Here is a 26,790-nt window from a genome sequence, read left to right on the forward strand (position 1 = left end):
CTCGTTTTCTTCCTTCGCGAATGTGGCCACAGATGCTTTTGATACCCGAGACGGGCTGCTGAGCCAAGTGTAATTTTATCCGATCCGCTCGAATAACACGTTTACTGACCAGCAGGAAAACTCAACAACTTGATAGTTGTACTTTCAAAACTGTTCGGAAACCCAAACGATCCGGTGTTGGAGCTGAAAATATTTACTTTCAGTTTTCCCGAAAGGAAGTGCGTCTGTGAATACGGCTAGATGAGGTGAGGGGATCTTTTATGTTTTAAAACTGTATATTTCTAGTTAACTCTCGCTTGTTTGTAACTGTCACGTCATCTGTTATGATGTTGTTTTTACGTAGTTATGATGGAGAGCAGAGATGATGAAGAGGTAGCAAATGGCCATCACGTCCAGCCGTCTAACGCTGCTGAAATCTCCTCCAGTTCAACACATGGAAATTCAAGCGGTACTTTATTCTCCAAAAGCGTTCAGCGTCCTGACGCATCACCTTATTAATGTCATCTGAGGCCGATAGTCTTTGATTGGCAGGACTGTAAAAAAAAAATAAAAAATAAATAAAAAAAAAACCCACCTCCGTGTTTACTGATGTTCTCTCTGATTGGTCTCTAGAGATCATGGACGTGGATGAAGATGACATCTTTAAACACTCCACCACGTTGACCAACAAGCAGCGTGGGAATGAAGTAACAGTGCGGCCAGCAACATTAGACTGTAAGTAAACACACTTAGAAGCTTGCGGTTGCAAAAAAACAGGAGTCCAGTCATCATGGGCCATAATGATGATGATAATTTCCTTAATTATTTGGAACTTTTGATCTTCCGTCCCAGATATTCACTCAATTATTTTTTTTTAAAACAAATTGGGTATACATTTATTTAACAGACTTTTAGTCCACATGCACGTGAAAAACAAAAATAAAAAACACTGTAAAGATTCCAATTTATTGTGGGCTTTTAGTGTGTTCAGGAACAGTTCAGGAACCACCAAGGCTGGAGCATAATATAAAATGCAATCTGTTGGAAAACCAGTGTCACTGTCCACAGTGAGAAGTTGTTTTGCATCACCATGGACTGAAAGGTTGTGAAACCACAAAGAAGCCCACATTTGAAAACCTTGCAGATGCCCACATGGAGACTCTGAATGCATTCTGGTGAAAGGTTTGGTCGGGGCAAGGAGTGCATTTGGAGTAGCAGAGGCACCAAAAAACAGAGTTCCAACTGTGCACCATTATAGCGTCATCCTGTGGGCCGTCAGCTACTAGAGGCACTGACGCATTGGAATGATTCTTCAACTTCTCATCTTAACACCTAAACAGTGACATCAGTGGTATTTTCAGCGTGACAGCGATCTTAAATAAGCATCAAAACTGGTTTTGGAATAGATAGAGCAGGCTAGCATCTGGTTTCTGGGATAGCTCCATTCTCAACCGTATTGAAGATTTATGGACTTTGCCTAAAAGTTGAGCAAGAAAAACCAACCATTTTAAATGAAATGATCTCTGCCTAAAAGAGTGGTTGAATATTCAGTCAGAAGTTTGTTGATGGCTACAAAGAGCCAGCAGTAGGGCTACTTCTGGCTGAGAAACATTTAACCAAACATTGGTCGGGGTGAATGTGTATATTAGTGCAGGGGTCTTCAATTCCAGTCCATGAGGTCCGATGTCCTGGAACCTTCAGACCTGAATCAAATGGCTGTGTTACCTCCTCAGTGTGCCGTCAGGGGCTGCATCAGAAATGTTCTCATTATAGCTCCTAGCTCCTGTTCCTTGACCTTTCATGAGGTCAACAGTAGGAACTCTATTGTTGGCAGGAAAGGAGCTTCAGTCAGCTGCGCCGTTTTCGGCCAGCCTTTAACTCCGACGTCATTACGTGACGGAAACGCACGTGGATGATGTGAGTCTAATCTGGGCCTACAGCCTTCCCAAAAAGAACTACAAACAACTCAAGTTAGGCAAATATATATGCAAAATAACCAACGTGTACAGCATGAACACAAAATCAGAGTTTAATTTTCAAGTTTAATGTACACATACATTATAATTCATCACATCACAGTTTAGGGTTCCTTAGCGCCAGTGAGGGACATTGCAAGCTCCCTATGCTAGGAAGCATACAAGCTCCTTTTACCTTCCTTATTGACTGCACTATTCAGACAGCACTTATGGTGCATGCAGATGCACTTTTGCTTTGGCTAAAGAGTTCTTATGATTAGACCCTGTCACATGGACGACCTTGAGCGGTTGGGTTTTTGTTCAGTGAGACAGAGTCTTGAACCAGAGTCAGGTGGAGAACAGCAGCAGTTTATTTTCCACTCAGCATCCACACAACACTGTCCTTCACAGCTGACACTGCAGTCTTAAATAGTCCCAGCTGTGCCGGACCAAACCATATTAAATTGACAGGGGAATCTCTTAATCAATCTCCACCAATTTACATAAAATACATTTTATTAAATACCATACTTCTATTTACTTTTTATAAATATTTTTCCATTACACCTTAAATAAACACCACAAAAACCCCCAACAATTCCCCACCCCCTAGTCTCCTCAATGGCCTCTCCCAAAGCTATATATGGCGTCTGGACCCCCGGGGTAGAATTTGTCCAAACACCCTGGAGAGGACACAGAAAAGACAGGTGAGTCACTTTACCACAGCACTCCTCACTCAACAGAGTATGCACACATTTGCTTAGTTTTTCCTCACCATTAGCTCATTGCTCTGTGGTAATCATTATGCTCCTCCACAGGCACCAGCAACCAACCTCCCTCATCAATGAGGAGCAGCTGTGCAGAGCCCAAAACAAAGGCCACATACCAATCGCCAAAATGCTCAATAAATATAATTAAAACTTCTTGTGTGCAAACTTATTGCTGTGCAAATCTCTGCTTAAAGTGCGAATGCTAAATAAAGTGTTTGTTAATACAGTGCAGAAATACCTTTTAAATGCCATACAGTGCTATATATGTAAAATAGTCCCAGTAATGAAGATCTCTTCATTACATTTCCTCCCTCCTCTCTTAAAAACACAGTACCTCAGTCCTCCGACATTCTGGATAAACAGTCAGCAACCACATTAGCCTTCCCTGGCTTGTACTGCACCGTGAAATCAAATGGCTGCAGTGCCAAGTACCATCCAGCGATGCGGGCGTTGGCATCCCTCATTTTTCTCAACCACTGGAGGGCACGATGGTCAGTCTCTAAAATAAAGTGACGTCCCAAAAGATAGTACCTTAGAGCCTCGATAGCCCATTTCATGGCCAAACACTCCTTTTCCACTGTTGAATATCTTGTCTCCCTGTCAAGCAGCTTCCGACTCAGAAACACCACAGGTCTTCTTTCACCGTCCACCTCTTGTTGAAGAACGGCTCCAAGCCCCACTCCTGAAGCGTCTGTTTGTAAGATGAATGGCTTAGTGAAGTCTGGTGTGTGTAAAACTGGATGAGTACATACTGCTTGCTTGAGATCCTTAAACGCTCGATCACAGTCTTCCCTCCAGCACACTTTGTTGGGGGCTGCACCCTTTGTTAGATTGTTCAGTACAGCTGATCGCTCTGCAAAAGAAGGTATGAATTTCCGGTACCAACCCACTAAACCAAGAAATCCTCTCACCTTCTTCTTGGTCGTTGGAACTGGGAAGGAATGTATTGCGTCCATCTTCCCCACTTGAGGCTTTATTTTCCCAAACCCAATGACAAAACCCAAATACTCCACTTCTCTCTTAGCTACATTACACTTCTTTGGGTTAACAGTCAGTCCAGCCAACCTGATGCGGTGTAGCACCTCCTGCAGGTGAGTCAGATGCTCCTCCCAAGACCGGCTATACACCACAACATCATCTAAATATGCTGCAGAAAATGCTGAAACATCTCTCAGTACATGATCCATTAAACGTTGGAATGTTGCGGGCGCACCCTGGAGCCCAAATGGCATGACTCTAAATTGGTACATACCAAAAGGAGTTTTGAAGGCCGTCAGCTCTCTCGCTTCTGGTGCCAAAGCCACTTGCCAGTATCCTTTGCACAGATCCAGCGTTGTGATGTAACTTGCCGAACCGACTTTCTCCAGTAAGTCATCCACCCTGGGCATCGGGTACGGGTCAAAGTTGGACACAGCATTTAAATGTCTAAAATCTATACAAAATCTCAGGGAGGCGTCTTTCTTTGGCACCAGCACAATCGGGCTGCACCACTCACTCCTAGACTCTTCAATTATTCCCAACTCCAACATCAGCTTTATTTCTTTTTCCAGTACCGGAACCAAACGTTCTGGTATGCGATAGCTCTTTTGCCGACTCGGTGCATCTTCTTTCAGCCGAATCTTATGTTGGACCAGTGATGTAAATCCTGGAACTTCTTTAAAGAGCTGAGGGTCCAAGAACGGTTTGATTTTTTCCTGCTCAGTAGGAGACAGATGAGAAACGTCAACCAAAGCACAGTCTGACATGCTAGTTGGGAGAAATTTTTCGGTCACTTCCTCATCCTTAACTGCTCTCACAAATAACTCCTGGTGCACAGGCTCTTGTCGGCTGCGAAACTCTTTCAACAAGTTGACATGAAAAGTCTGATGCTTTTTAGCTCTTTCCGGCATGTACAGTTCATAAACCACTTTACTCACTTGTTTGGTGATCTCATATGGTCCATGCCATTTTGTCAGCAGCTTGTTGTCACTGGTAGGCAACAGTAACAGAACCTTCTGTCCTGGCAAGAAGACTCTGTCTCTGGCCTTCTGATCGTACCATGTCTTTTGATGTTGTTGAGCTGCTTTCAGGTTGTCCTGTGCAAAAGATGCCATTTCCTGCAACCGCTCTCTCATGTTAATGACGTATGCTGCAATGTTTTCACCCTCTGGCTTAGCGTCTTCCCAACAGTCCTTCAGTAGATCCAGCGGACCTCTCACTTGGCGGCCATACAATAACTCAAAGGGTGAAAAACCTGTAGACACTTGTGGAACCTCCCGGTAAGCAAATAACAGGTACGGCAGCCATTGGTCCCAGTCGGCACCTGTGTCAGAGACAAACTTGCGCAGCATATTTTTAAGAGTCTGATTATATCTTTCCACTAACCCGTCCGTCTGGGGGTGGTAAGGGGTGGTCTTAAGTCCTTTAATCCCTAATAATTTATAAACCTGCTGCAAAAGTTTGGACAAAAAATTTGTTCCACAATCTGTGAGAATTTCTCTTGGTATTCCTACTCTAGAGAACAACTGCAGAAGACAGTTAGCAACATGTCGGGCTTTAATGGATCTGAGAGGAAAAGCCTCAGGGTACCGTGTCGCATAGTCACATATCACCAATATGTAACGGCAACCTGTAGAGCTCCTCTCTAATGGACCCACAATATCCATGCCTAGCCTCTCAAACGGTGTCTCAATAATTGGCAGCGGCTGTAGGTGGGCTCGGGCTACTCGTCTGCCTGAAGTCAACTGACATTTCCCACAGGAACTACAAAATTTTGAAATCTGGGTATACATTCCCGGCCAGACAAAACGGCTACTGATTCTACTCAGCGTCTTATGAAAAGCCATATGACCTGCCCATGGAATTGAGTGGCCCAGCTCCATGACTTTGTACCTGAACTGTTGTGGAAGGGCTAATGCGTCACCCTGTCCCTTCTTCTGATACAAAATGCCTCCTTTAATAATGTAAACTGCATCTTCCACGAAGTCTAACCGGCGCTGATGAGTTCCCCCCCCAGTTACTTTTTCAAACCACGGTTTTAAAGTAGGATCATCTCTCTGGAGTGCACCTACATCTGAGGGAATGTCAAACTCCAACAAGTTATTTGGCTTAGACAACTGTCCTATCCCTTCATCACCTGAGCCTTTGAATTTCTCCATTCTTTTCTGAGCTCTTGACTTTTTAGTTTTTCCCGGCTCTATTTCCAGAGACTCCCCATAAAAAGGCAGCTCTTCCAACACCGTCTTTGCACTTTGAGCTCTTGTGACTATATTACAAGGTTTCAGTGATTCTACTGGTATATCAGATTTTGGGCATAAATCCTGGGCCTCTCTGTTGGTAAGCATATTCTGACTGGTGAATAAGGTCAAAAAGAGTGGGGATATCATTACCAAGTATAACGGAGTACGGCAAAGAGGGAACTACAGCTACATGTACCAAGTATGTTTGACCTCCCACTGTCAAATACACCTCAGCACTAGGGTAGACATGTTCATCTCCATGTACACATTTTATCTTAACCCCCACCCCACTTAGCTTTTCTTCAGAGATTAAGCTAGCATGCACTAGAGACTGGAAGCACCCAGAATCAAGCAAAGCTTCTTCTTTTTGCCCATTCACTAGAACAGAAACTGTACAAACCTTCTTTTGCACAGCCTCAATAGCTGGTCTTGGCACTGAACACAAAAGTGATGGCTTTGATTTAAGGGCGGGGCAAAAATGTTGCGTATGGCCAAAGCCATTACAATTGTAACATCTAATATCTTGCGCAGAAGACTTGTGAAATGACTTTTTTACATTAGGAGGTCTTTGAGAAGGGAGCTGCTTTGAACTAGAAAAATTTCTAGCCTGACTTTGACCAGAGCCCTGTTCACCCCCAGTGGACTTACTTGATGGGGCATAGTGAGTCTCTCGGCCAAAATAGGTGCTCTTGCTCCCTTTCCTGGCTGACGTGAAGACCTCTGCAAGAGTAGCTGCTTCTTTTGCTGTCTTCGGGTCGCGCTCACGGATCCAGATCTCCAACTCTGGATTAACCATTCTTAAAAACTGCTCCAGAATTATCTGCTCGGATATTTCTTGCACAGTACATTTATCAGGTTTAATCCATCTTGAAAACAAGTCTTTTAATCGCACATAAAGTTCACGTGGCGTCTCACCTGCTTCAATCTTCAGGCATCTGAAGCGGCGTCGATACGTATCAGCAGTGATTTCATATTTTGCCAGAATTGCCTCTTTCACTTTTTCATAGTCCTCAGAGTCAGCCATATCCATTAGAACATAGGCTGTGCGGGCCTTACCGGTCAACAAAGGGACCAGACGAACCGCCCACTCATCTCTAGCCCAGCGACACACCTGGGCCATCCTCTCGAACGTCGTCAGGAAATGCTCAATGTCATCATCCGTGGATAAGGGAAGAAACTTTGGTTCAATTATGGTCCTGGAACCACGAGCCAGCTGGACATCACCACCATCTGATTCTTCTGTAGGTGCTTCAGATGTCGTGGGTTGAAGATGTGCTTCTGATACATCAGATTTTCCAAGTACAGCATGCACTTGAAGCTGCATTTGTTGGAATTGATGCTGTATGCTTTTCCACCTCTGCTCCTGGCGGGAAAAATCTTTATCAATCTTCAGGTCTCTAGCCACTTGAGACCGCATCATAGATTTCACCATCACCGCCAGTTCCTCCAACTTATCTTCAGGGTTGGTTGTTGCCATTGTCTCCATTTCAGAGGAAGCTCCAGCTCCTTCCTCAGGCTCTCCCTCTTGGCCTGGCTTTTTTCCTCCTCTGGTCATCATCTTCTCTGGCATGAACATCCCACTCCTGACACCACTTGTCACATGGACGACCTTGAGCGGTTGGGTTTTTGTTCAGTGAGACAGAGTCTTGAACCAGAGTCAGGTGGAGAACAGCAGCAGTTTATTTTCCACTCAGCATCCACACAACACTGTCCTTCACAGCTGACACTGCAGTCTTAAATAGTCCCAGCTGTGCCGGACCAAACCATATTAAATTGACAGGGGAATCTCTTAATCAATCTCCACCAATTTACATAAAATACATTTTATTAAATACCATACTTCTATTTACTTTTTATAAATATTTTTCCATTTTATCATTACACCTTAAATAAACACCACAAAAACCCCCAACAATTCCCCACCCCCTAGTCTCCTCAATGGCCTCTCCCAAAGCTATATATGGCGTCTGGACCCCCGGGGTAGAATTTGTCCAAACACCCTGGAGAGGACACAGAAAAGACAGGTGAGTCACTTTACCACAGCACTCCTCACTCAACAGAGTATGCACACATTTGCTTAGTTTTTCCTCACCATTAGCTCATTGCTCTGTGGTAATCATTATGCTCCTCCACAGGCACCAGCAACCAACCTCCCTCATCAATGAGGAGCAGCTGTGCAGAGCCCAAAACAAAGGCCACATACCAATCGCCAAAATGCTCAATAAATATAATTAAAACTTCTTGTGTGCAAACTTATTGCTGTGCAAATCTCTGCTTAAAGTGCGAATGCTAAATAAAGTGTTTGTTAATACAGTGCAGAAATACCTTTTAAATGCCATACAGTGCTATATATGTAAAATAGTCCCAGTAATGAAGATCTCTTCATTACAGACCCTTTCTGATGCAGACCCCTGTGTTAGACCTATGTATAGTTCACACTGTGTGGATCAGAGAAAATCTGCAATACATTCAAACTTCCAGTGTACTCAGTGCTTGTTTTCTAAAATCATTGAAGTTATTTGTCATACCATCGGTCCATCCAGATAAAATTAACTCGATTAGAATCAATAATGAAAAGCACAAACGAGTGACTTATTTCCACAATGAATACATTTAAATCTCTGTTAATCAGACATGGTGACATTTGCAATAGTAGTTCCACTTGAAAAATATTCTTTAATGCCTTTGTGTCACAAAAAATATTAACTTTTACATTTACACTCTACAACTTTGAAGGTGTTTTATTTCAGATATATCATTTCAGGCGGAAATTGCTCCTAAAACCCTCTGGGCTTAAAAACTGTAGATGTTTCACTATGTCTCTTTTTGGACTAATTTGACTTTATTGGATTTTATAACCCTCTTCCACATGCACCTCACCCCCCACTAGCCCTGTCTATACATCAGCTGGCAGCTCAGGGTGACGTTTTACAAGTGGCCGCACATCTAAGTAAAGGTAATAATCATGTCCTGCTGTTAAACATTAAAGGATTCCAAGTTTCTGCACATGCAGTGTGTTATGTTTTATCTTGCAGACGGTTCGGTGCTCAGCAGACAGGATGAGCGAGGCTTTACGCCTCTGATGTGGGCTGCTGCCTTTGGAGAAAAAGCAATGGTGGACTTTCTATTAGAAAAGGTTTGGGAAAAAAACAGATACGTGTTGAATGGAAACTCCTTCTACAATATTCAACAGAATAAATATTGCATAGAAATATATTTTTAAAGGGTGCGGACCCCAATACAATTGCGAGGGAGCGAGAGAGCGCCCTGACTTTGGCCAGCTCTGGGGGTTATGTGGACATCGTTGAGTCTCTTCTCAAACATGGAGTGGACATTAACACCTACGACTGGGTACAGTTGGGACTTAAGATGTTTCCTTCACAAATACACAAGATATATCAGCAAAACAAGTTATTATATATTAGAATATAACCATAGATTCTTCTTTTATTGTTTTTTTTTTTATACTCAGAACGGTGGAACTCCTCTTTTATATGCTGTACGAGGGAACCACATCAAATGTGTAGAAGCCCTACTTGGTACGTTGCATGTCTTCGATTCATAAAAAAAAGAAAAATACTAAAAAAGATCAGTAACACTTGGTTAAATTGGTTTTGTCTAACAATAGTGCTCTCTTCCAGACAAAGGAGCAGATATGACCATTGAGTCCGACTCTGGCTACAGTCCAATGGCCTTAGCTGTTGCACTCGGACACAAAAAAAGTATGTACCAAAGTGAACCACAAACTTCAGTGTATTTTATTCTGATTTCATGTGATAAAAAAAGGAAAGTAGTGCAAACTGATGAAATGAAATGAAAGAATAGTTCAATGTAAAAAAATTTCATAAAAATCTGAAGTGTGGTTTGTTCAGACGAGCTAAATATGTCGGCAGTTTCAGCTGCAGGTCTGTGGAGCTCTAGCCACTTTGCATGTAAGAGATTGGAATATTTGCCCATTCTTCTTTTCAGTATCACTCCAGATCAGTCAGATTGAACGGATTTGGATCTGAACTGCGACTGGGCCATTCTGACACATTAATATGACTCGATCCAATTCAATGGTTCTGGAACGTTTTCCAGGCACCAACATCTTCACAGGCTTGTTTAAATCAGTAGTACAACAGGACATATGCTAACAGTTTGCAGTGTTACATCATTGAAAACAAAAAGATGTTTTATTACAATAAATAAATTTTATCAATAAATGTATAAATGTATAAATTAATACATTTTATATTTTAACAAAGAAATAAGTTGGAATGTTAATTTAAATGTATTTAATTCTCTCACACACATACAAACTGCAGAAAATACAGGCAAAGTTGTTCCCGCTGCATTTATTCCCGTTGGCTGCTAAGCCAGCCAAGAACAGGAGAGACCAATCCAAAATGCTGGCGCCGCAGGATGCGCTCCAGCACGTAAGAGGTATATAATGGTTACGGTACCATCCCCACAGCATAATACTTCCCCCACCATGTTTCGCAAATGTGTCCAGGGTGAAGGACAGGGCTAGATTTCCACCACACATTCTGCATGTACTAGATGAAAAAAGCTTGATTTTTGATCTGATTGTTGTGCTTTTAGTGGATTATTTTTTTAAACATAAACCCATTTCTAACTACCAAACAACTTGATTTGTGGCCTTGTTGTGTTGCTTTGTCTACATTATGGTGTTTGTTCACCAACGTCCTTGACACAATGTTTGGGATCTTAATTCAGCCTGGGAAGAAGTTACACAATCAAACTCAAAGTATCGACTTCTGGTTGACATTTGTTGCACAGAATTTTGTTCTGGGGTATCAAGAGTAAAAGGGGTTGAAAACATAGCAACACACACTTTTAGGTTTTTGTTAAAAAAGGAAGGCTATGTATCAATCATCACTACTTGCTGGATTATTGCATGAAATCCCATTAAAAGCATTAAAGTTAATAGTTGTAATGTAACAAAAGGTGAAAATGTTTAACGCACAAAGCCTTTTGCATGGCGCTGAATACAAAAGGATATCTTCTCAAACTATTATAATTACACTAGATTAGCAATATTTTACTGCAAAACTACACTGTTCAAAGCAATTAAAGAAACACTTTTAATTAAGTATAACATCAAGTCAGTGAAACGTTTGTAATATTGATTTGGTCAGTTCGGGAGTAGAGGGGTTAATAATCAGTGGTGTCTGTTTTGAAGTGAACAGTGACACTAAAGGGGCAATGAGACAACCCCCAAAACAGGAATGGTTTTGCAGGTGGAGGCCACAGACATTTTTCCCCAATTCATTTTTTGACACCTTTTTAGTAGTTTAGCACCTGAGTAGGGTCAGTGTCGCTGCTGGTAGCACGAGGTGATACCTGGACCCTGCAGAGGTTGCACAGGCAGTCCAACACCACCAGCATGATGCATCTGTAATCGTCATTGCCAGAAGGTTTCCTGTGTCTCCCAGCACAGTCCAAAGAGCATGGAGCATGGAGGAGGTTCCAGGAGACAGGCAGTTACTATAAAGAAGCTGGACAGGGACGTTGGAGGCCCTTAACCTGCCAGCAGGACGGGTAACAGGATGAGCACTGCTGGAGCCCTATAATGAGCACTGGTCTCCTACTGGTGCATGAAGATGCCCGGCCTTTTGTGGCAAGAGTATAGTGCCTGGAGGAAGGTATTGATACCATTGACTGGCCTCCATGCTCCCTTGACCTAAATCCGATAGAACCTCTCCTGGACATCGTGTTTAGGTCCATCTGACGCCTCCAGGTTGCACCTCGGTCTGTCCAGGAGCTCAGTAATGCCCTGGTCAAGAGATAGCCCAAGAAACCCTCCATCATCTCATAAGGAGCATGCCCCTATGTTGTCAGGCATGCATACAAACACATTGGGGGCCATACAAGCTACTGAGTACCATTCTGAGCTGCTGCAAGGACATTTCAGCCAAATGGACCAGCCTGCTGCATCAGGGTTAAGTCCTCTGTGGGTTGATCATTTTCATTTTTATCAAATAACGTGACATCCTTTTGTTCCTAACATATTACCCATTCTATATTAGTATGGATATCCAGTAGGACCCCCCCCAACTGAGATCTGATGTGTTTTCAAAGTGTTCCTTTAGTTCTATGGAGCAGTGTTTTATCGATTTTCAGGAGACAATAAAAAAATATATAATAAATCTAATCCAGAACACACACCATTTTTTTAAGGCTGCTGTCATTAATAATCTGTAAAAACATATTTTTCTTTCTCTTCTAGTTCAGAAAGTGTTGGAGGACCACATTTTGAAACTCTACAAACCACCGACATGACGGCAGTTACAACACAAAAAAATAGGTGAAACAACAAAAAGGCTTCTCTGAGACCCACGCAACGTTTAGAGATGGTTAAAAACATCCATCACAGTCCATGACTTTTTTTTATGACTTAGAATGTGTGTAAAAACTATGATGATAGAATGAATAAAACGTGATATGTGCTGCAGAATTATTTTGACTAAAATTGAGAAACAGCATTCTGTATAAAAGTTGAAATAAATTTTTATTTTTTTTGACGCGAGTGGTCGTTTAATTCAAAAAGGCACGGCGTGCATCTGGAAACCCAGCAAACCTTGTACATCACCTTTGACCACCGACATATCCAACATGCGCATATTTCTCTGTTTTACTGATGTAAAGAGTGAAACCTCTGAGCGGATGTCTGAACGCAGCCATACCAAAAAAGGCCACGTTCGCATCAGTTCACAAGGTGGCACTGCAGATGACATGTTTTCCAAGTGTCACCACACCACCGCGTACTTTGGCCAGGGGTCATTTCCTCTCTCATGAGAGCATAAAAAAGATGGTCACGAGGTTCTTTCCCCCAAAATGTCCAAAGAGTAAACAATGATTCTCCCAAAAAAGTCTGCACTGTTCTCAAACAGTATTTTTACTTTGTCCACGGTGGGGGCCTCCTGTATGGGAAAGCTGTGGGTGTGGAGTTAAGAACAAGATAAGGTTGGTAATAATGAACAGTGTGTTCAGAAAAAATATTGTCCGATAACTATTATGAGCCAAACAGCACAGCAACAGGAAGCGTGTTTTGCTCTTTACAGTAACATTTATGAAAGTAGATTAAATTTGTAACAAATATGTCCTATTAATATACTGCAAAAAATACCAAATAGCTAATCTAGTCGTTTTTGTTTTCAATAAGAGGAATAATATTGGCAGTTTATAGTGGCTTTAAACTGTCACCAATATATTAATTCAGTCAAATCATCTTAATCTAGAAGCGAATCTCAAATTTCTTTTAGTAATTGAGCTCAAAAAGTGAAACTCGTGGTATAGATTGATCACACACAGAGCGATGAATCTACTTGGACTTTTTTAGAGCGCATCCTTCCGTCTGATGGCAAGCTTTATAGAGAGATGCAGACTTCATTTTCGAGCAGGACTTTAAAGACCTTGGCCCCCCTTAGCTTTATTACTCAGGAAACTAGCCCATCTTAACGTGAAAACCGAGAAATTTTGAAGGATTGCGGAGAAGATGGGATACAACAGAGCCAACAATGCAGGCAAGCTGAAGGTCACTATTAAAGCAACCTGGGTGAGTTTCATGAACACCTCAGCTGGCTGATCCCCTCCATGCAACGCTGCATTGATGGAATGATTCATGCAAAAGGGGCCCGGACCAAAGACTGGGTGCGTACTGTAAAGTCCACGGACATACTTCTTATTAAACTTATTAGATTTATTTGTTAAAAATGTGTTAAAATGTACAGTTTTATGTAACATTCTCTTTTTAGAAACAGAATTTTGGGCTCGCATCAACTTTAAGCCATGTTTAAAATAATGACAAGATGTTTGTAATATCGCTCAGTGAGTAATAAATCATTATAACATACATTTTTCACTTTTTGAATTGAACTATAGATATATTTACTGGTATTTTAAATTTGAAGAGAAACCCCGTCTTGCAAAAACGCTACAACTTGATTGTAGCCCTCGTGTAAAATGTTCAGTGAGGAGGGAGGATATCTGAAGACAGTTATTGTCTTCTGGGTAAAACTGGCTCAGCCCTAAGAAGTCTCCGTCTTTGAGGCGACCTGCAGAAAGCAGACAAATAAAAATAGTTTACACCACCTTGTCATGCTTTGCTACAGGAAACTCTATAGTTAGACTGGTGATTACTTCTTTCAAAAAAGCCACAGGTTATGAGATCGTCAGCTCTTACCTTCTAATCTGCACGTCTTGGCCGAGAAGCCTCCCTGGAATTGCAGTTTTACCTCAGAGACTTTTACAGTTTGGGGAAACTCCAGCGACACCCACTGACAGTCCCCCTGACAAAGATAAGGTGTTGATAAAATTCACACTGTGACCTGTGCAGAACAATGAAAGATCTTTTGAAAAACTGCAGTTTTTTTTTCTGAGCTTCCTAAATGTCTAGAAAATAAGATGCACTTTGAAAAAGGAAAAAATAAAGGTTTAAACAAGCAAATAGTTCATCGATGTTTCAAGTAAATACTTATTAAAAAAAATTATTAATAAAATCTGATGTTGTGAACTCTCAAATCATGAACTGAGATGCATATGCAGCATGCTCAGCAACAGCAATGCAACCATATGTGATATCGCTGCAATTTCTGCCATTTCTATGAATATGAACAATGAGCTTTATGAACATTTTTTAAAACAGGAAAAAAAGTTTGCTTTGAACCATTTATAGAGAAACATAAGCAGCCTATACTGTGTTTGCTAACATTAGAAAAATGTGCCACTTTTAGAAAGCCAGCTCTCCATGATAAATCCTAATGTTCTAAAAAAAAAAAAAGAAAAAAAAGAATGTTTTTAGTTTTTAACTGGACATAAGATAATGGTATTAAGGCAAACCGTATAATTTTAATGTCTTGCTTGAAAAAAAAAAGAAAAAATGCAATTGCTAGTATGTGGTACTTTACTACAATTAGCATCAGAGTTGAACTACCTGGCATTACTATAAACTATTATAAACTATCTTCAGCTCACTTTTGCACACCCAAACAGAAGACAAAAGAAGTCTACACTAGTCTGGTTTAGGGCGATACATACTATTGTGAATATATATTATCATAGCAATATCACTGTGCTTAGTATTCATATCACAGAGGACAATAATTGTTTTCCTAGTGCCACAAGCTCACATTTAGTACGGCTTAAAATCTTACAGCAGGAGAAGCCCACACCTGACACAAATTATAAGGCCATAATGTTTAGCTCACAGAGACAGTACAGATGAGAAGTACAGTAGGAAGAACAGTGCTGAATTTATCACAACCGATAGAGTGATCACAATATTTACCAATAATATCGGCAAGTTGCTAATATCCTAATATCATGCTGCTCTTCTCTGGTGTAGTGGTCCTGAAACATTTGTAACAGGGCACAACTGCTAAATTGGTCTAAAATCTATATTTCAAAAGTCCAAAAATGTCAGATGGGGTAATTATGTGGATAAGGCTGACCCCACAGTAGATGATCAGAAATGCAGGTTCCCAAAAATAGCATTAATTCAAACCACCAGGTGACACACCCTCAATACAATAATCTGACAAGATAACATATTTTAAGATCACAGTGTGCAAAAATATAAAGTTAGAGTCTAATACCTGATAGAGTTATCAGGTATTAGACAAAAACAATAAACAGAGTAACTAGATTTCAGGGTCAAATCCAGTAATTAAACCAAAAAAAATATGAAATGTAATGATATTTTTGTTTTTGTTGCATAAAAATTATAACTTTAATTTTAAAAGCGGAGACAATAAAACACAACAGCAGAGCAGGTAAAGAATTTTTTTTTTAGATAAATTACAGTGTCTATACATTTCAAAAAGAAATACATAATTGGAAACACATTAATGTATAAAATTATCAATATTTGTACCATATTGCTGTGACTGTGTTAAGACTCCATGGTCCTTCCAGCTCGTAGGTTGGGAAACATTTCAAGAGTTTTAATTAAAACTAAATAAATGCAAGAGCTGAAATAAAAAATTAAATGATAGCAAGAGCTTAGAGCAACTGTATTTTAAATGTTGCACTCTAAAATTTCACAAGTTTGAAAAAATTAAAACATTTATCTATTAATGTTTGGCATAAAAAATTAACTTATAAACCATTATGTGTTTTATGAATACCGTACTTGGAAGTTGGCATATCTGCGTTCCAACAAGTAGATGAAAGAAAATGACTTTAGATCTGCAGTTGTCAAGGTACCACGGTTTTCATGAAACACCCAGTAGCACCCTGTAAGCCTGGCCAATAAACACAACTATTAGAAAATCTTCCTGGTATTTTGACTTGCAACCAGAACAGTGTAACATCATTTTCAGATCTGTGCTCCAACTTCCAACTAACATCAAACGCAGCGTTACCTCGTACTGACATGACAGCATCACACAATTCTGCAGATCTATCAGCTGAACATCCCAAATATGTTCTATTGGATTGAGATCTGGTGGCTGTGCCGGCCACTGGAGAACAGCAAAGTCGTATCCAAGAAACTAGTCTGAGATGAGTTGGGTTTGGTGACATGCTGCATTCTCCTGCTGCAAGTTGCACAATGTGGTATTAAGGAGACGGACATGGTCATTAACAGTACAGTGCAGTGTTTTAATGATATTCAGTTGGTGCTAAGGGGACCAAAGCTTGCAGAGAAAGTACCCACTGTCCATTATACCACCTCCACCAGATGGATCCAAACTTTCATCTGGTCTACACCAAATTCTGGCCCTACCATCTAAAAGACTTGTCGCAGAAGGGAAAGTTTTTTTTTACTCATCGTCCAACTTTGGTGAGCCTGTGCGAACAGTAGCCTCAGTTTTCTGTCATTACCTGCTGCTGGTAGAGATGGTATAAAGCAGAACTTCATCCAAACTGTTGCCTTTCAATCACCTTGAACCAATTTGTTCTGTCTTCGCTGACCTTTGACATTAACCAAGCAATTTACCACATCCAGATTTTTTTTCCTCTCTGTCTGGAGTATTCTTTGTAAACCCCTGAAATGGTTGTGAGTCAAAACCCCAATGGAAACTGGCATCAGACCAACTGATACCAAGAAAAAGGCCACGTTCACGGTCATTTAAATCCCCCTTCTTTCCCATGCTTAGTTTTAAACTGATCTTCACCAATCTACATGCCTAAATGCATCACGTTGGTGTCATGTGAGTGGATTATTTGCTTTGAAAAAATAAAATAAAAAGGTCTTTCTTTGAATTTTAACATTCTCCATCATTGCCTGGTTTGGGAATACCATCTTCCACAGGATACACTATCGGCTGTACGTGAGCAGCAAATGGTGTGAAAAACGGGAGCCCAAACCACCGACAGCAGTGCGAGTTCAAACTGCGTCCCTCAGGCCGTGGATAGAGGCACAGGAGTCAGGAGCAAAAAAATGTAAAATAAAATCCTCTGTCCCCATACAACAGCTTTTTTTTTTAATCACACAAAGTAATCTTATTATTTTCTAATGATTTTATTTTTGGTGAATTATAATGTTTTGTATCGTGTGGGATGTTGGATGTGAGCCGAATCTTCAGTTGCACTGTTTAGAAACCAAGTTTCCCATTTGGGACAAATAATAGATAGTGATTTAAATTAATTAATTAATAAATAAATAAAATCAAGCAACTGATGAGGTGTATTTACATGGCCAATGAGTATATATGCTTTATGTATTTTTTAACATATTTGGTAACTAATTTTGTAAATTATTTTTACTCCTTAGAAACAATGGCTATTGATGAAACTTTTATGAGGAAAAAATAAATAAAATCCAAAGCTCTCTGGGATGGGTTTAAGCCCCCATGTTTCCAGGCCTGAAGAACACATCTGTCAAGAGGATTTGTTTCTTCTTAAAGAAACAAGAAAACACTTTTTACTGGAAGATATAGAAAAATAAATAAATAAAAAAACCTTGGAGACTGGGAATGTTTTTTGTTTTTTTTTTACCTGGTCCGAGCTCCAACAGGTCTCTTCATTACAGTCGAACATGAACTTTTTCCCATACTGCTTTACGTCCCTGTTTAGCACCGAACTCACCCTAAAAGGACAATAACAGGAAGTTATCTGGAAGCTGTGCGGAGCAGAAAGTCAAGACGAACTGATGAAAAGCTGCCGACCAAACACGCTGCGGGAGCACATTAACTGTTTCTAAATAAATACCGAAACACTTTTATTTACCTGCTCTGTGTTTCGCTACAAATCAACGAGGAAGCCATAGCCACTGCTGCTGGAATCTGCCGTCAAGTGTTGCGGCAACGAGGTGTTTTCTTTTTACGACAGTAACATCAACACGTTTTCTTTCAGACGCTAGATGGTGCTCTCGATCCATGTAAATGCTGATGGGATTCTTTGGGATCATAAATAATACTTTTATGTCTGTGATTGATGTCGCAGGCAACAGAAAGACAGGTCAATCCATTTTCATTGACATCTCCATAGACAATATATAGTATAGAAAAAAACAACTCTATGGTTAGTGAAGTGTCATTACAGTTGTCCAGCACCCCCTGCTGTGGTCATTGTTGATTAAAGGTCACTGAGATAAAAATCTATTCAGAAGAGAGAACCACAGTCAGTGAAGCTGAATCAATCAGCTGCAAATGATGAACAGATTAATAAAAGAGACGTATTCAGAAAGACTGTGCACAATATGTTTTTTAACAGCTGACTGCATAAACCTACAAAAAAACAACAACAAAGAAAACTAAAACAGCAATATTAGCTCTGGATTTCACCGCTTCTCTTTGAGACCATATATGCACATCTCTATTTCATGACTTGGCAACCATTAACATGGAAGAGCAAGTATGTGTGTGTGTGTGTGTGAGTGTGTGTATTTGTGAAGAGTTTAGCCTATCCAGCTCCATGGTTCATTACTGATGGAGAAGTCCTGCAGAGGCTTTGTCACAGAGTCCCCTCAGTGCAGATAATCAATAGGTCTGAAATACAAAACCTGATGAAAACCAGCCTCCTCCTTGAAGACTGCCCATAAGGGGGTTCTGAAGGGTGATTGTGTTGTCAGGTTTGGACTCTCTGCCCCACCCTGTCATTCAGAAACCCCTCTGAGACGTGCACCACACACACACACACACACACACACACACACACACACACACATACAAAATCATAGCTTATCTGCACCCAATGTCACTTTGACTTTGTGATCTGATGAAATGCTGGCTCGCAAACGGTGATTGGGTGGAAATGCAAAAAAAACATTTACATGACTGCCAGGTGGGAAATATCTCAAGCTTAAGATTGCACTTTGCCAATTTTTTCCCCCCCAGTATTAATCTACTTGTTTGTCTGGTTTGTAAATACCTCTAAATGCATTTAAAGCTGCTAATCAGATGTGCTGCCACAACAATTACCTTACCAGGTGCTCATTAGTCTGCATGACAAAAATAATCTCCCGAATCGAAGCCACGTGGGATGCCCACCTGGCTAAAAGTCCCACGAGGGCCTCTCGTGAGTGAGTGATGAGCTGTTGTTCCGAAATAAAATGATGCCCATGGGGGTCGCTAATGATGCCAAGGTGGGCTGCAAGTGGGCCATTTGAGGTGGTTAGCTTACAAACCAATTTCATGGATATCATTGCTTTTCCCAGCTTACATGTAAATATGGCCCCCTTTTTCTCACAGTGAATAGGTAATAACTGTGTGACTGGCTAAATACAGTCTGTATCAGCAAAACCAGAAACCCAATGTAGCTTTAAGATGGGGTTTCAAAGAGGAATAAAGAAAATCAGTTCAAGCACATCTGTGAACCATATGAGTCCCAATTATTGCTCAGAGTTTGTTCTGCATTAAACCTAATTAAGGTTTAGGCTCACAACATGGGGCCATTTTGTAGCCTGTGGACAGTCCCATGCGGTGTCCAATATTTATCCCAGTTCATTACCATATGGGTCTCATTTATAAATGTTGGCTGAGTTGTAATGAGTTGTGGTGTTATTGCAAAAAATAAGCATTCAAATTTTGCAAAAAGGAAAACATCTCCGGGGAAGTATGGTATAAGTGAAGCTTGGGGTGCTGTGTCCTAAGGGGGACAAAACTGAGCCTGGCTCAGGTCACAAACTGACTTTCTGTCTGGGAAGGTTCTGGATAAAGCGTGCTTGTCAAATCTGTAGGCTTATCCATGCTGTGTATGCTGAGGATTAAAAATCTACTTGGTATGTTTGAATATTTAGAGCCTATTTCTACAAGTACAGCCTAAAAACTTCAGTACCATTTCAGAAAGTGAAACTCATATCTAGATTTATCACATAGAGTGAAATATTTCAATTCTTTAGTTTTTTTTTTTGCAATTTTGATGATTACGGGTTACAGATAATCGAAACAGAAATGTTCAACTTCTGAAAAAATATGTTAATTTCTATGCTCTCAATACTAGGTTGGGCCACCTTTTACATGAATTACTGCATCAGGGCAGCATGGCATGGAGGTGATCAGCATGTGGCGCTGCTGGGGTGGAGGAAGCCCAGGTTGCTCTGAAAGCAGCCTTTGGGTCATCTGCACTGTTGGATCTGGTGTCTCCCATCTTCCTCCTAACAATACACCACATAGCGCCACTAGACAATGAATTCAGCATCTTCATAAAGCTCGTCAGCAAAAGGAAGCACGGAGTGTTCTAAAACTTCTTGAAAATGGCCGACTTGACTGTGGACTTTAGATAACCCAGTGGGCCAACACCAGCAGACGAAATAGTGCCCCAAACCATCCACTGACTGTGGAAAACTCACCTTGGACTTCAAGCAATGGGGATTCTGGGCCTTGCCACTCATCCTTTAAACTCTAGGACCTTGATCTCCAAATCAAATGCAATCTTTAATTTGATGCGAAAACAGGACTTTGGAGCACTGAGCAACAGTCCAGTTCCTTTTCTCATTAACCTAGATAAGATGTTTCTGACATGGTCTCTGGTTCAGGTGTGGTTTGACAATATCTGTTGCCCATATAGGGTATTTGTCCATGCATAGTGGCTCTTGATGCATTGACTCTAGCGTCAGTCCTTCCCTTGAGAAGCCCACTCAAGTTATTGACTGGATTTTGCTTAACAATCCTCTCAATGATAGTTATCGGGTTCACCTTTTCCTACCAAACCTTATTCTTGCTTTCAGCTTTCTAGGACTAACTTTTCACAATATTCTTATATTCTGAGACAAACAACTTTTGGTTTTCCTGAGCTGTCTGCCATCAAAAATACAATAATGGCTTGAAAAATTTCACTATGTTTAGTCTTTATAATATATGAGTTTCCCTTTCTAAAGTAACAGACAAAAAGATTTAACATTTTCATGATATGCTATTTTTCCAGCTTAAGTAATCAAAGTTGTAGTACATAATTTAAAAACCTTAAAAAAGCCTAAAGCCTTATGCTTCATAAGCTGTCTGAAATTAGTCTGACATGAAGACCCTTAGTGTCCGTAAATCATTTAGTTCAGGAATACATTTGGTGTTCTTTGAGGCTAACTAACTTTATTAAAGCAGGAAATGGGGAGAAACACGAGGCACATCTGTCGAAAAGTGCAGCAATTAGCAAGATCTTGCGTCTGGATGCTGCTGTCTGGCAGAGCTCCACGTTTATATCCATGTTGGAATTTCATGCTCCAGTTTAAATGAGGTTTGCTAATTAAGTTATTAAAAAAACAGAACCTTTGCTCAATACGTTCTGTCGCTTTTTACAGAGTTGAATCATTTGTGAAATAAATACGAAGAAGAAATGTCGGTTTTCATTTGATGACTATAGATAAATTTGTCATTGATAAATCAGTGGGCTCATTTTCTTACCTCAAAATGCTAATCACACGAGATTTAGACAAAATACAATGGCAAATTTTAACTGAGAAATTTTACTTTTTTTTATTGTTTATGAATTGTTTAATTTAAATTAAACAATTCATAAAATTGGCAAAAAATTGGCAACACCATTCTTGCAATAATAAACACAAAGTAACTGTACATGGCAAGACCATTTAAACAATGATAAATAAAATGTGAAAACCAGAACCCAAACATCCAAGAGAAAAGAGAACATGGAAAAAGTGTAAAAGAAATCTCTCAAGACACTGGAAGATCTCCAGAAAAGAGGGTTCAACAGTGATTTACAAAAGGAAATAAATCCATATTACACATATTGTAGAAAACTAGCTAGATTTAGGAAACAGAAAAAATGGGCTGTCCAGATTTTTTCTTTTACAAAAGAGAACACAGTTTAAACATGGCACAAAAAACCTGAAACAAAACAAAATGATAATTTAATACATGACATTTTTAATCAGACAATTTACAAAAATGCATCGCATTTCCCAAAACACAGCATTCCAAACACCATGTTTAGCATTTCAAAGCATGTCTGTTTAACTTTAGAAAACAGTCCTAAAAATATTTTCAATTCACTAATTTGCAAAGATGGATAAAAGACAACAGGATTTTTTTTTTAAATCCTAAAACAAATTTATAAATTGAAGAGAAATGAAGCAGCAGAATGTCTGAGCTAAATCCAAATGCTCTTAAGCATCAATAAATAGAGGCAGATGACATAACGAACACACCATAGAACGGCTTCCCTTAGATGTCTGAGACTGAGATAAAACAGCAGCTTTGTAAATATACCAAGTGGCAAAAGGCCAAAGTTTTAAACAGCCATCTCAGCTCAAATGGAATTGAAGACAAACTTTAGTTTTTTTTAAAAACAAATTATAAAACCTTAACAAGCTTCTAAAGCAGCAGTCTATTATTTTAATAATCCAAAGAAACTTCTAGGTTCTCAGCTGAATTTGATTGTAAAGATAGGATCCCTTCATCAGTCTATTTTTATCCGAACTGAAAAGCTTCAGTTGCTCATGTAGCACACACCAACACCTCAAATTGACCCAGTCACTTAGAAGAACTGGTTTAGAAGAACTACAGATTCCTTCACAATTCAGGTGGGATCCTGACATCTTCAAAATGCCTATTGGTGTCAGAAATCAGTTTGTCATGATTCTTGTTCATTTAGCAATACAGAAAGCTATGCAATGTTCAATGATCAGCTATAACTTTAAATATTGATTGTTAATGTGTTAAACTATGAATTTGAGTGTTTTTTTTAGTCAATGACATAATTATGTTAAAACCTCTTGGTTTCCCTGTAAACGGCTGACTGAGTCAGAAAGGGGCCATTCAGTTGTTTTTTTTTTTGCATCATACAGAACGTTCCTCTATTTGTGTGTAAAGCCAAATTCCGTTTTTTGGCAGGTTCTTATTTTCCTTGGTGACCTGGAAGCAACAAACACAGCTGAGAAGGCTCTGGTTGCAGACCGTGGAGATCAGTGACAAGCTAAGGTGCGGTTCCAGATCTGGCGGGACGCTCCATGACAGAGGGTGGACAGACCAGATGTACAGCAAGACGCCAGCAGAAGTGGAGGAGCTTCAGGTCGACTGGAGTGCCAGGAAGGCTTGAGGAATTCAGGAACTTTCAGAGGACCAGGATGATGATGACCAAAGAAGTGGGAGGACCGGGCAGAAACATGAATGGATCTGTGGAGGTGAAGCCAAAGGTTAGGCAAGGAAGCAACATGAAACAGGAGACAAAACAAGGAGCAAGATTCTGGTCAGGTACCGCTCAGGTGAGCTAATGCTCTGACACCTTCCATCTGTCTCCAGCTTGCCTTAAATGCTCCCCTAGATGGGCAAAGATGGGAAACACCTCTGCTGGCATCCGCCTACCGCACCCTGCAGAAGAAAGGTAGGCAGAACAAGCACACACCTCTGCTGCCCTGAACCACATGCCTGATAGGTTTATCCTCAAAACACTTCTGTGTTACGATCAGCATCATTTAGTAACTTCTAATTCTAAGAACTTTTCTTTTTTCATCCAAACCAGATCCAGATCAAGATCCGGACTAACCAGCTGCTCAACGACCTGGACAAGAATGGACAGCCTTAAACTCTTTACCGACAGAGCCAGCTGTTTTAATGCAGCGATGTAGTCCATTGTCTTATCCAAGAGACAATAGGATGTGTACCACACACCTACATCCAAGCAGTTTCACACAACAACCCGGGTCGGACCGTTCTAAAACACACTCTCCAGTCCTGCTGTGGTGGTTTCGGTGTCCCAAGAACTAGTCTGTGAAATTGTCAGGATCTCCACAGATGTGATTACTTATGTTAGGTCCTTGGGGATCTTGCTATTTGGCATTTTATGTTCAGCCCTAGATTCTCGTGTACGGTCATCTATCTAGTTTCTATTCAGCATATATACATAGACGCCCCGCCGTCGGGTAGGCCATCTTAGGTCAGACCAAGCTGCAGTCAGAAAGAATACACGTCAATTCAGGAAAATGTACTTTATGTTTTCAGACACTCTGAATCCAGTGAATTCTCAACCGATTTCTAGATAAATTAGCTGACTGAAACGTCACCCTTTTAGGGGCTACATGAGATCAATTGATTTAATTAAACTAACTTAATACATAATTTCGATTTTGTATTGACAGAGTTAGCAAACTTCCAGAGCTCCGTCCGAGGATGCCCGATTTTTGCTCTGCTTATGGGTGCGCAAATAAAAAGACCCTACAAACCACATCCTGGGGAATTACCTTCCATAAGCTGCCTCCTATTCATTTTGACAGCAGCTGTCTGATCTGTGGTCTGACCCAAGATGGCCGCCCTGTAGGCACGTCGGCCTAGCGGCCGGCAGCGTCCAATGGGGCGTCTACGTATATAATGTCTATGGTCAGGTCAGCCGTCTTCATATGTCATGCTACCTTGCTTTGATCTTAACCCTGCTGTGTGCCTGATTCATGTAAGTCTCTGATCCTGTAAGTCTGCGCTTTGAGTCAATAAATTACATTCAACTCATCATGCAACTCCCCAGCTCTTGTCTGCACTTCGGTCCGGCTTCTGAAAACCTGACAGGAATCCCTTTGTATAGATTTCTGAGAGAGGATATCTTGATGAATGCTAGATTTTATTCATGTCATTAATTTCATTATTTATAGTGTTTATTTCCTTGACATCGAAACCCCTTCTTTTAGTCCAAGGCTGGCAGAATAATGTTTTATTTGTAAGTCAGTTTTTGTGTGTTGCTTTTGATTTAATAATTTTTAGTCAGAAGATCGTAATTTGAATATTCATAAACCTTATAGCTGATTCAACCTATTATTACTTATTTTGTACCTGTAATGTTTTAAGCATACTTTTTAAATAGATCTTAATTCTGAGGAAAGTACAGAAATCTCATTCCTTCGTGTGATAAACAGTGCTCAATGTAAATGTCAAGAATTCATCCTTCAAACTGATTTTAATTGATAATCAGATTGGTTGGTTTATAAACATCAATATCAATTTAAGAGTAATAAAGCTATACTTAGAAGTTCTGAGCTGTCACTATCTATCTATCTATCTATCTATCTATCTATCTATCTATCTATCTATCTATCTATCTATCTATCTATCTATCTATCTATCTATCTATCTATCTATCTATCTATCTATCTATCTATCTATCTATCTATCTATCTATCTATCTATCTATCTATCTAATCAGTGGACAGGTGGTGGACTTAATCTCTTCTTGTAAAGAATAATTTCAAGAATGAACGGTGTCCAAAATAAAATCTTTGTTAACCTTCAGAAGCTTTGCAACAAAATGCAATAACCTTCTTCGATACAAATCTATTTAATAAAATTAGGCCTGGAAAGTCCATTTGTATGTGTGATACAAAATGTTGCTATGGAAACACTGGAGCACATCAAGACTTAAGATTTCAGACAAACGTGTTGGCCTTTCTTACCTAAATAGAAGAGGATGTTTGATCACCATTGCAAAGTTCATCCGGTGATTTAGTGTGGACATCTGAGATGATATGCAGACAATGTGGGACCAAACTGAATGCTTGCAACCCATCCATGGTCCTCCTGCAGGAGCAAGCTGGAGATATGGCTGTGAAGAGAGCTGACTTACGCACTGCAGAGGTGACAGACAGGATTACAAAGGCTGAAATAAGTCCAACAAGGGAAAACCAGGAAAATCCTAGAGACGCGATCAAGCCTGTGATAAGGCAGGTAGGCATGAAAAGGAATGATGACCGTCTGCTTAAAGTTTTCATTGTGCTATTCAGGTGAAACAAAACTGTCCTTGCACATAAAAAATCTGTATTTTATTTAGAATTTAGATCTTGCCTTGACTTCCATTCATTCATGTCAACCTTTTCTATGGTATAACCCTAAACCTAACCACTACCTATACCCAACTGACACTTTAGTCCTAAACTTAACCTCTAGCCCAGAAAAAAAGGTCCTCACTTTACATCAAAGTCCTCACACACACACACACACATCCAATGTGACATTGTTTCACTAATACAAAGAGAAAACCTTAGTATTACACAGCCGCACATTTGAACGTGTAGACAATATATTTTCACATATTCAGCTAGTCTTAATACACAGTCGAGACTTATTCAAGCCTGTGCTTGCTCTATGCCAACCAATTGCATAGCCTGTAACTAGACAGAAGCCAAACTTGTTATCAATGCTGTCATGATATGTTACATTTTCTGAAGGATGGTTAGATGCTGTCAGTTCACGTTGCTGCAGATTCACTCTACAGAGAGACTGCCTGATTGGTTGAACAGGGAGGGATAACACGGCGTGAGTCTAAACACACTTTGCTAGTTAAAAGGTAAGACTCAGAAACGAGGCAAAAGTCAAACATTCTCTAGAGACTTGTTTACTAAGACCAAACTAGCTGATGCTTGTCAGCGGTTTATAAGACAGGTGTTTTTCTATCACAGTATAGCTGAAGGCAGGATTCACAATTATCAGCAGTATGGTTCCTGAAGGCTGTGTATAGCGCAGTGACAGGTCATGGTTCATGAAACAT

At 40.2% G+C, this 26,790-nt stretch overlaps 2 protein-coding genes across 2 annotated transcripts; one reads left to right on the forward strand and one right to left on the reverse strand.

Moving 5' to 3' along the window:
- The first annotated feature begins 14 nt into the window (after positions 1–14).
- Positions 15–12,221, forward strand: rfxank (regulatory factor X-associated ankyrin-containing protein). The gene is made up of 9 exons (XM_012871653.3): positions 15–245; positions 344–448; positions 613–714; positions 8,813–8,878; positions 8,958–9,058; positions 9,148–9,273; positions 9,395–9,461; positions 9,564–9,644; positions 12,155–12,221. The coding sequence occupies exons 2-9, from the start codon at positions 346–348 to the stop codon at positions 12,205–12,207; spliced, it is 699 nt and encodes a 232-aa protein (XP_012727107.2). The 5' UTR covers positions 15–245; positions 344–345; the 3' UTR covers positions 12,208–12,221.
- Positions 12,222–12,314: 93 nt separating this feature from the next.
- LOC105932467 (nuclear receptor 2C2-associated protein) lies at positions 12,315–18,175 on the reverse strand. The gene is made up of 5 exons (XM_012871654.3): positions 18,097–18,175; positions 17,866–17,956; positions 14,111–14,216; positions 13,915–13,982; positions 12,315–12,863 (listed from the first exon to the last, which is right to left on the reverse strand). The coding sequence occupies exons 1-5, from the start codon at positions 18,132–18,134 to the stop codon at positions 12,741–12,743; spliced, it is 426 nt and encodes a 141-aa protein (XP_012727108.2). The 5' UTR covers positions 18,135–18,175; the 3' UTR covers positions 12,315–12,740.
- Positions 18,176–26,790: the final 8,615 nt, after the last annotated feature.

The sequence above is a fragment of the Fundulus heteroclitus genome, chromosome 9 (assembly GCF_011125445.2).
Source record: "Fundulus heteroclitus isolate FHET01 chromosome 9, MU-UCD_Fhet_4.1, whole genome shotgun sequence".
Classification (NCBI taxonomy): domain Eukaryota; kingdom Metazoa; phylum Chordata; class Actinopteri; order Cyprinodontiformes; family Fundulidae; genus Fundulus; species Fundulus heteroclitus.

Coding starts and splice junctions, on each gene's coding strand:
- rfxank (XM_012871653.3), top strand. CDS start 346: ATGATGGAGAGCAGAGATGATGAAGAGGTAGCAAATGGCCATCACGTC. Junction 715..8,812: donor GCGGCCAGCAACATTAGACT/GTAAGTAAACAC, acceptor ACCCCCCACTAG/CCCTGTCTATACATCAGCTG. Junction 8,879..8,957: donor GGCCGCACATCTAAGTAAAG/GTAATAATCATG, acceptor TTTATCTTGCAG/ACGGTTCGGTGCTCAGCAGA.
- LOC105932467 (XM_012871654.3), bottom strand. CDS start 18,134: ATGGCTTCCTCGTTGATTTGTAGCGAAACACAGAGCAG. Junction 13,983..14,110: donor CAAGACGTGCAGATTAGAAG/GTAAGAGCTGAC, acceptor TGCTTTCTGCAG/GTCGCCTCAAAGACGGAGAC. Junction 12,864..13,914: donor AAGACAATAACTGTCTTCAG/ATATCCTCCCTC, acceptor CTCCACACCCAC/AGCTTTCCCATACAGGAGGC.